The sequence below is a fragment of the Phyllostomus discolor genome, chromosome 12 (assembly GCF_004126475.2).
Source record: "Phyllostomus discolor isolate MPI-MPIP mPhyDis1 chromosome 12, mPhyDis1.pri.v3, whole genome shotgun sequence".
Taxonomy (NCBI): domain Eukaryota; kingdom Metazoa; phylum Chordata; class Mammalia; order Chiroptera; family Phyllostomidae; genus Phyllostomus; species Phyllostomus discolor.
In genome coordinates, this window is record NC_040914.2 from 1,680,568 (window position 1) to 1,690,124 (window position 9,557).

At 53.5% G+C, this 9,557-nt stretch overlaps 1 protein-coding gene across 2 annotated transcripts; it reads right to left on the bottom strand.

Annotated features, from left to right (window-relative positions):
• Nucleotides 1–341: 341 nt before the first annotated feature.
• Nucleotides 342–9,404, bottom strand: KIRREL2 (kirre like nephrin family adhesion molecule 2). 2 transcript variants are annotated; one of them, XM_028529743.2, is made up of 15 exons: nucleotides 7,965–9,403; nucleotides 7,617–7,766; nucleotides 6,939–7,088; nucleotides 6,616–6,776; nucleotides 5,855–6,005; nucleotides 5,474–5,579; nucleotides 5,221–5,369; nucleotides 4,808–4,935; nucleotides 4,586–4,718; nucleotides 4,244–4,344; nucleotides 3,867–4,086; nucleotides 3,301–3,408; nucleotides 2,829–2,932; nucleotides 2,447–2,512; nucleotides 342–1,263 (listed from the first exon to the last, which is right to left on the bottom strand). In XM_028529743.2, exons 1-15 carry the CDS (start codon nucleotides 8,014–8,016, stop codon nucleotides 928–930), a joined length of 2,115 nt encoding a protein of 704 aa, XP_028385544.1. In that variant the 5' UTR covers nucleotides 8,017–9,403; the 3' UTR covers nucleotides 342–927. The 2 variants fall into 2 exon arrangements, with proteins under 2 accessions (XP_028385544.1, XP_035869005.1); XM_036013112.1 differs by lacking the exon at nucleotides 7,617–7,766 and having other exon boundaries at nucleotides 7,965–9,404.
• Between the last annotated feature and the right edge of the window lie 153 nt (nucleotides 9,405–9,557).

Here is a 9,557-nt window from a genome sequence, read left to right on the forward strand (position 1 = left end):
TAAATGATGACCCAAGTCAGGTACCCAGCACCTCAGGACAAGGGTCTAGACCTCCATCTTTGCTCAAAGGACCAGGGAATTTCTATTTCCCCACCCCTAGTCTCTCTCTATTATGTGTGTGCATCCGTGCATGTATGTTTGTGTAGATATATATCAAAATAGCCTGGAGTGCTAAATGGAAAACCAGGGACTTGGGGGAGCCCCTGGTTTTGCTCCTACAGCCATTTCATAGCCTGGGGTAGAGGAAGGGCCTTGGGGGAGGCTTGATGGATCCCTTTCTTGACAGAGGGTAATAACGCCAAGAGAATCCTGAACACAAATTTTAATTTTTAAAACTAAACATATCCCCTTATCCTCAGGTTCCATCCCCACCCCCTCCAGTGACAGATCTCACCCTGTCCTTACTCCTTGGACCCAATTCTTCCAAGGCCTTTAAGGAAGGTGGAAGGAATCAAGGTGGTAGCTATCTTGGGTTCCCAAGAAGTGACCTGCTATCTTGGCTTCACTTCCATTGGCCAAGCAAAGTGCACCTCAGGGAAAGCCAGGACAGAGCCTGGTCTGGCCTCCATCTTAATCTGCCCTATGTTACTTTTTTCTTATGCAAATATCTTCTTTCAGTGTCTGCCTACAACTTGCCTCTAACTCCCACTGTAACCTGTCTCTATTCCTCTTTAAAGGGGCCATTTGGCATCTTGAATCTCTTTTACGCAGGGGAATAGGTGGACATAGTGGCCATCTTGCCCCACTTGGGGCATCCCCTTTGGCTGATCAAACTGTCATCAATGACCCAGGCAATAATAATGATCTATCCCTCCCCTCGATATTTAGTTCTGGAGGAGTAAGGTCACTAACTTGTTCTGGTTGTTCAGAAATCAGGACAATCTATTATGACAAGTTGACTATCCCAACATTTCAGTTGGAGAGATGTCACACATGAGTCTGGAGACGCAAGTGGCTAGGTGTGGGGAAGGCAGCATATGGGAAAGAAGGAGTCCCGGGGGCCAGATCTGGGGGCCCAAAGGATGTGGGTTTGATGTAGCTGGTAAAAGCTTGAGAATGGGGTGTGGTGAGATAACCTGCCTGGGCTCTATACAGTTTGCAGCGGGGAGGCATGTCCAGGTGTGAATTGCAGTCATAGAAAGGAGGTGTACCCAGAAGTCCAAGGGGGGAGGGTGGTGGCAGGAAGAGGCCTCCTCCAGGGGCTTTACCAAGGCTCAGGCTCACACTGACTCCTTGGACCTTGTAGTAACTGTTGGTTGGGTCCTAAGGGGACAAATGGGGTCTGTGAGTATGTGAGGGTATAAAGGGATGAGGACCCCTGATGGAGATCAAGACAGACCTAGGGAGAGGCAAAAGACAGAAACAGGAGCAGGCAGAGACAAAGAGACAGATATGTAGACTGGTAGGAAGACAGAGGCAGAGAAACAGTGACAAAGGACAAAGGAACAGAAGGAAATAGGCAGAAAAAAGCAGAGACAGAGATATAACCCTCCCAAGAGGTGGTGGTGTGGAAGGAGATGTGGGAGGAGCAAGAGAGAGAGAGGGAGAGAGAGAGAGAGAGAGAGAGACCAAGATATTTACTCATACATCTGCCCAAGAACCCCATGGCTTTGATTTTGTGTTATGCCCTATGTTGCTGCTGGACAGACCTGGACTTGTCCTCATGGGGATACCAGGCCAATGGGAAAATGACAGATCACCAGACAGAACCCAGATGGGTCAGGGCTATACCGGGGGAAGTACAGGCAGAGCAGCTGGAACTGTGATGATGGGGCTTTATGGGGAAGCACAGGCAAGATTATTGTGGCTTTGGTGGGAGAAGTTTCAGCACAGTGATTAGGCTGTGATGGAGAAGCCCAGATTAGAGTGTTCCTGGCTGTGACAGGTAAAACATGGACAGAATGATCAGGGATATGAGGAGGGAAGCATGGGTTTTCTAGAACAAGAAATACCTGAGCTAAGACAAGAGGAATTGATGGAGAGAATTAAGTAGGTAAGGGAAGGAAGGTAGGAGTGTTTCAAGCCAAGAAAATAGAACAGCACGTTCTAGGTACAGCAGAGAGAGAGGGGGGACCCTAAAGGTGGGGCAGGTCTGGAGAGATGTAAGGCAAATGTGGGACCTAAGTGGAAGGGTCCTGGGGGAGGCAACCAGGAGGAGGTATCCAGGAGGCCTGAAACATGACTGTGATGGGGGAAAGCACAGAAAAAGTGAACCCTGATCTGGGGCTCAAGATGGAGGCCAAGGCTAGAACAGATATGAGGGCAGAGTCAGCAAATATGCAAACTGAGGCTGTGAAGGACGATGAAACAATACAGAAGACAGGAGGAAGAAAGCAGAGGGGACTCTGTCCCTGTACTTCAGCTAAAAGAGTAAAAAAGGAGGGAACAGAAGCCAGGAAAGAATTGTAGACACAGAGAAGGAAGCCCCTTCCCTTTCAATACTCACCTTGGTCTCCGAAGCCCCCTCTTCATCCAGAGCCAGGTCAGTGTGGTCTGTGTACATGATGGGGCCCTGGGGAAGGGTGCTCAGTGAGATGGGGCTGCTCAAAGGATCCTCCTGCCCCAGTGCCTGACCCCAAGGACCCTCAACTGGAAAATGGAGGCCAGGCAGGAGGGAGCTGAGGCCTAGACTCAGGGAAACAAAGGGCTCTGGGGACATATTAGGTCTAGGGAATAACTTGTTCAGGGGCATATTTGGATTTGGGGGACTTTTGGGTCTGGGGTCAATGTTGGGAATAGGACCCATCTTGAGTTTTGGTGCCAGATTGGGACTGGCTTACTATTTGGGTCTAGAGGCATGGTTTGGTCTGGGGACCCCAGCTTCTTACCCGGTCCTCACTGCTGCCTGTGCCCTCTTCCTCGGGGCCCTGTGAACTGGAACCATGTCTGCTGCCTGAGATTTGCACCAGGTTCTTTTGCTTGGAGAAAGAGGCTGTGGCCAAGGACAGTGAGTGGGAGTGGAGGGGAAGAGGCAGAGGTAAGCTAAGGGTCAGGGTCACAGTTTGTGGAGACCGATGAGCAGGAAAGAGAGGACTGGGGGGATCAGGTTAGGAGACCAGGAACCAATAACAGCCCTCGTCTAGGAGGGCAAGAAGTGTGATCTTGAGGAAGTAGAGTTAGGGCTTCAGGAAGGAACCAGGGCCTGAACATAAGCCAAGCCCCAACAGGGGCTAGAGAGGCAGTACTAGGGCCAGGGTCCCAAGGTCAGGCCTGTCAGTGAGCAAGGCAAGGGTGTGTGTGTGTATGTGTGTGCATGTGTGTGTATGGTGGGTGGAGCTGGGGTAGGGCTTGGGTACTGACCCTTGCCTTGGCACCAGCAGCAGAGGGCCACCCCAGTGATGACCATAAGGAGACTCATGGCTGAGGAGGCCACTCCAGTCACAATCTGCATAGTAGGCAGCGGCAAGTCTGCAAGGAGAAGGGGGGATAGTTTGAGGAGGCTGAGCAGAAGACCAGGGAGGAACTGGGGAACAGGGGACTCAGGGCTTGAGTTGGGGGTCTCTGGATTCAAAAAGTCTTCAAGTTTTGGGGTACCCAAGGTTTGTAGTACCCAAGCTTGGGGTCCCTGGGCTTAAGGGCTTCTGAAATTGGGGTTTCACAATAAACTCTTTGGCTTTGGGGAGTCTTAGAATTTAAAGGGTTTTAACATTCCCTTCTTTGGGGCACCTGAATGTGAGGTGTCTCAGTTTAGCATTCTGTATTTGAGGGAACTATTTTTTGGGGGGTCTCAGGATTCAAGGGACTCATAGTTTTGAGGCTCCTAAGGTTTGGGGTCTCTGCATTTGGAAGGCATTTTTTGCAGATTGTGGCATTTTAGGAGTTTGAGGTCCTCAAATTTTGGGAGGCCCTCAGGCTCTGGGTCTTACCTCTACGGCTCAGGCTGACCAGGGTGCTTCCCTCACCCAACCGGTTATGGGCACTGCAGTTGAAGCCCCTGCTAAAGTCAGACTCTTGAGTTCCGGAAATGTGTAGCACAGAGATCAGGCCTGGAGCCTGTCCAACTTGGCCTTCTGGGGCTGGAAACGTCTCTACCAGGAACCGATCCCATGACCCCTTCTCCAGGAAGCCCTCATCCCAAGACCAGACCTTAGGGTACAAAAGAAGGAGGTCAGAGGAGACTAGGGAGGAAGAGAGAGGAGCAGAGTTTCTGGAAAGTCAGAGGTAGTCACACAGTTTTGGGAGTCTGGCTGGGAGATCAGGGACCACAGTTGGGTGGGTCAGGAGAGCAGGGACGTTTTCTTACTACGGCTTCTGGTGCGGGGGAGGCGAAGACTAGACACTGGAGGCGGGCAGAACCCCTCAGGAAGGCAGGCGCTGAGTGCAAGGCAGTCACTACAGGGGGAGCTGGTTTGGAGATTGTGGACCAGTCAGAAGAGAGGGCCATCCTCCCACTCAAAGGCGACTCCTCACTAACCTCAACCAACCAGGCCAGTCCCCTCACAAACTCAGACCCCTGGAAGCTCACTTCATGAGGTCCCACTAGTAGCCCCAGGCCCAACCTCTACCCACACTATTAGACTTAGCCCCCTTTGCCCATCCTTGTCCTAGGACCTGCCTAGTCCTCTAGGAAGCACTGGTTTCTCACCATTCACAGTCAGCCTAGCCTCTGCAACGCCGCCCCCTAGACCGGAGAGGCCTGGCTCAGCCCTGCACATGTAGTCACCTGCATCCTCCAGCCCCACTGAAGGAATACGCAGTGTGGGCCCGGAGCCCAGTACCTGGGATATGAAGGGGTGTCAGGGGCAGAAACTTGGGAGAAAGCCCCATTCACTGCCTGCCACCATCACTACCCCCGATAGGATCTTACCTGTGTGCCCCCACGGCGGGTCCAGGTTACCTGTGGGAGAGGGTTCCCACGCCAAGAACAGCTAAACAAAGCGTCTTCCCCCAGGTCTACAGACGTGGGCTCTGGCTTTGCCAGCAGAATTGGCCCAACTGGAGGAAAGGAAGGGTCACATTCTCCGGGTGGGGCTGCAACTGCTGATCCGCGATCAGCCACTCAGGAATGGCACCCTCAAGGACCCAAGTATTGGCCCCCTTCCACAACACCCTCCCTCCACCCCTGCTCCATTATGGCATTGACCCAACATAGCTAAACTCTGCCTGTGTCCTATACCCTCCCCACCTCCTTCCTCAGCCCATGGCAGCCACTCCCCAGTCTAGCCCTCAGCCCATTCTAGCAGGTCCTACTGCCCATATTCACGGCACGCCCAGTCTCACACTGTACATCCAGTGCGGTGCTGCGGTTGGCACTACCCACAGTGTTGCTGACTTCGCACGACACTGGCGCAGTTAGGAATGAGGCATCTGCCACCACCTCCAACATTGGCCCTCGGGCCCCCAGCACTGGGGAACCCCCCTTTGCCCACCTGTGGAGGTGGTGGGGCTGTTAGTGCTGTCTCTGCTCCCCAGGCACACTTACTCATGTCCCAGGCCCAGCCCCTCCCCAGCACAAAGTAATCTTCATCCTCACCGATAGCCAGTGACAGGAGGCTGGGCCCTGGCCTGGCATAGGAAAGTAACCTTCTCTCCCTCCTGTACAGTCTGTGGTTCTGCAGACAGAGTCACCACTGGGGGATCTGTGGAGGTGGATCAATAATCAGCTGTGGTCCAGGACCTGGAACATCTCCATTGATGACCTAGGAGTCAAATTCCCAGCCTCTCTACCCTAGGAGGGTAGGTCCCCAGTTCCCTCCTCCCTTTGAGCTGGGAGTCCAGGCAGGTCTCTAGTTCCAATTCCCTCAGAAACCACAGGTCCACAGCTCCCTCCTTCCTCATACCCTGAAGTTGAGATCCCAGCCCCCTATTCCATTAAGAACCTTAGGCTCAGGGCCCAGTGTCCAACTACACTTACATTGCAGGCTCAGTGTGATAGCTGTGTCCTTTCCTGCAGGCAGGGCCTGGCTTCGGGCCCGGCAGACCAAGGTGGCTCCATCATCATGGCTGGAAGGGGTCAAGTATAAGATGCTCTCCACTGACCCAGTAGTCCCTTCCTTCAGTATGATCTAGAGGTTATGAATAATAACAATGATTTCATCTACCCCTTATATAGTGCTTACTATATGTCAGGTTCTCTTTTGGGTAATTAGAAGCATTGCTTTGTTCAATACAATTAATTGCCCTATGAGGTGCATACTGCTATTTTTATTTTTGTTTTTTAATTTTATTTATTTATTTTTAGAGAGCGGGTAGAGAGGGAGAGAAACATCAATGTGTGGTTGCCTCTCACATCCCCCCTACTGGGGACTTGGCCCACAACCCAGGCACGTGCCCTGACAGGGAATCAAAAAGGCAACCCCTTTGCTTCGCAGTCTGGTGCTCAATCCACTGAGCCACACCAGCCAGGGCTAGGGTGCATACTACTATTACCCTCATTGTACAGATAAGAAAACTGAGGGACAGAAGATGTTAAGTTACCTACCCAAGATCAATCAACTAATGAGTGACTGAGCCAGGTAATCTGGACCTAGAGTCGTCACCCTTAATTATACACCAAGGGTCCCAACTTTGAACCCCTGCCCTCCCATGCCCTGTTCTCTGGATGAGCCAGTGGTCTGAGTGAGCCCCCACATTTCCCTGAATGGGCAAGGGCTGGCACAGGGACTTGCATCTGACCTGTTTGAAGGTGGTCCCATCCAGCTGGACCCCATCTCGAAACCACAGCAGCTCAGGGGTGGGGCGGGCATCCCCATGGCTCCGACAGGTTAGGTTTGCAGGAACCCCAGCAACCAGAGATACAGAGGGGCCACCCAACACATGAGGGGCTTCTGGGGGCACTGTGGGTAGATCTGGGGTCAGAGCTGAATCCGGGGCCAGAGACCCTGATCTTCCCAGCTCTAACCAACCACTCCTCTGTGTTCCATGGACTCTAATAATCCCAGCTAGGACTGGCTGTCCCTCTGGGCACCCCTAGGGAGAAGAGTGGGCTGGATCCTCACCCAGCACATGCAATTGGGCCGGTCGAGAGCGGAGGCCTGCCTGTGTTGCCTGACATTCATATGATGCTTGATCCTCTAGCTCCACAGGCCTAATGTGGAGGTCGTGCTGGCCACTGGCTGCATTCCCTGATATCCAGTACCTGGACCACCCTGGCATCAAGGAAGAGGCAGTCACATCACGGTTCTGAATCACACCAAAAGTGGGTGTTGGGACAGGGAGACGCTAAGCCTTTCCCAATCCAGAGTCACTTAAATTTGGGGATGATAAATTCAGAAAAAAATGCCAGAAAACAATCACCATAAGAGTCAAATTAGATGCTACCCCTGGGGAAAAGAGGGAATGAGAATAATAGGGGAAAAGAATACAAAGGGCTTCTGGACCTGGGTAGTAGTTACTTGGGTGTCTATTTTATGGTTATTGGGCAAATCTTCCATTTATGTTTTATGTGCTTTTCTGCATTTTTGTAATGTTTTATAATAAAAATAAAAATCTCCAAACCCTATGGGTCACCCTCAAAGTATAAACTAAAAATTCAGGACATCTAAATGTTTACTTGGGACCATTAATTTCCCAAACCTGAAAATGTCAAAATAGATCCTTCAATTATAGCCTAAACCCAGCATCTCCACCCTGGAGCCAAGAGCCAGCCCCTTCCTGAATGGAGAGAACAGTCTCACCTGGCAGGTCCCTTTCACCCCCTAGAGCCAGCCCATCCTTAGTCCACTGAACCAGCCCCGAGTATGTGCCCAGGGCACAGGGCAGCCGGGCCTCATCCCCTAGCAGTACCACCAAGTCCTCCGGCTGTTGCAGGAAATGGGGCGACAGGCCTAGGAGAATGAGAGGGGGGAGCAAAGCTGAGTTTAACACATTCAAGAGCTCCCTCATTCAGGACCCGGGACTTAGTCCCCAAACCCTGCTTCCCTCAGACCCAGAAGACCGACTGAATCCTCAGCCCCATTCACCCTAGTAAAGCAGCAACTGGCAAACAATCCTCTCTCATATTTACCGCCCGCCCCTCGCAGTACCTGCACGCCCTCTGAAGCAGAAGAAGAGGACCAGGAGGGCAGGAACCAGCATCCTGGGTGTGTGTCCCTCAAGATCCAGTTGACTTGCTGTCGCACTGGCTTTCCCGCCAACTGCTTCCTCGAAAGCACACCTCCCGCCACTCCGGCCTGGAGCCCCCTTCGCGCCCGACTCTTCACCCCAGGCTAGGACCTCCCTTCTGTCCCTGGCCTGGAGTTCCTAAGTCGGCCCGGCCGTCCGCTGGCTCGGATTCTGTAGCGCCAGCGAGGTCCGTGCACTGAGTCTCTGAGAGACTCCGAGAGGGTCTGATCCCATACGTCCCGCCCCGGCGCACCTTGTGCCCCCGGGGACCCGCCCCCTTTCCATGAAGAAAGTCCCACAGTCGAGACCCCAACGAATCCGAGAAAGTAGGGCGGGGTTCTCCCCTTGGACTGGAGCCCCAGCCCAACTGGGATCTGGGAGCCGGAACACCTGGATCGAAAGAGGAGGTCTAGGCTGGGTTGGACACATGCACCCTGCCGTGGTTGCGGGGCTACGGGGTTGAAAAGGAGGGAGTGGAAGAAACTTGCTTAGCCCAAGTCCTGCAGGGACCGCGCTGAGTGGAAACTTAGCTATAAATGGGAACCCCTGGGGCCTTGCTAGTTTCCGCGCCTGGGGGAGGCGGGGCCCGGGGATCCTCAGAGCCTGGGGGTCAGGAAGAGGGCGCCGGGTTGCCTGGGTTGGGGGCAGCTGGGACCCCGGAGAAGAGGATTCTGCTCTTCTCTCTCAAACCACCTCCTCAAAATATCCCCCTGCATTCCTAGTTACCGCTGCAAACCATAGCAAGTCCTAAGTAAGATCCAGGAATCCAGGCCCCCAGCCCCTCCTTTCCCTAGACCCCGCAGTAAGGGCTCAGTCCCTCGCCCCACTTGGCTGTGGTTGCCGGGCGACAGCTGGGAGGCGGCGGTGCCGGGGCTGGTCAGGCTAGGAGGCTGGGAACTTCGCAGCTTGTCCTGACTGCCACATGCGGCCCAGCTGGGGCGTTCCCACGCTACAGGCCCGTTGGGTACGCTCCGCAGCTGCCCGGGCAGGTGGGCGGGACCTCGAGCAGGCTGAGGGGCGACTGTGGGTCTGACTTACCTGAGCCCACTGGGACTGGGATCCTGGCTTAGGTTTCCCATTGTTCCCGAGCGCAGATTCTGGGGTTCCTCCCTAAGTGGCAGCGACTTGGACTTCCAGGATTCTAAGACTGGGAATTCAGACCTCTGTTGAATGAGAAGCTCCGAGTATCCGAAGAGCTGGGAACTCATCTAGGTCCTCTGCCCGCAGCAGGACGCAGTTGGGAGAGTATGACAGGGGGTCAGAAAATCTGTTCTTAAGTCTTAGAGTCAGTGGATTTAAGCACCAATCTCTTTCCCAACCCCGACACAGGCCCAGGAGGAGAATTTGAAAATCAACAGTGACCATTTGCCTTAAGTCTGGTGGGCTGTGGAGGAGGTAATGGAGACCTGAATTCTTGGGAATTTGGGAAGAAGGGGCTGCAGGCCTGGCCTCTTAAGTCTGAGAGGGGTGGGTCCTTGTCCGCCCAGACTTCTGGGTCTGGGTGCCTGAACTCC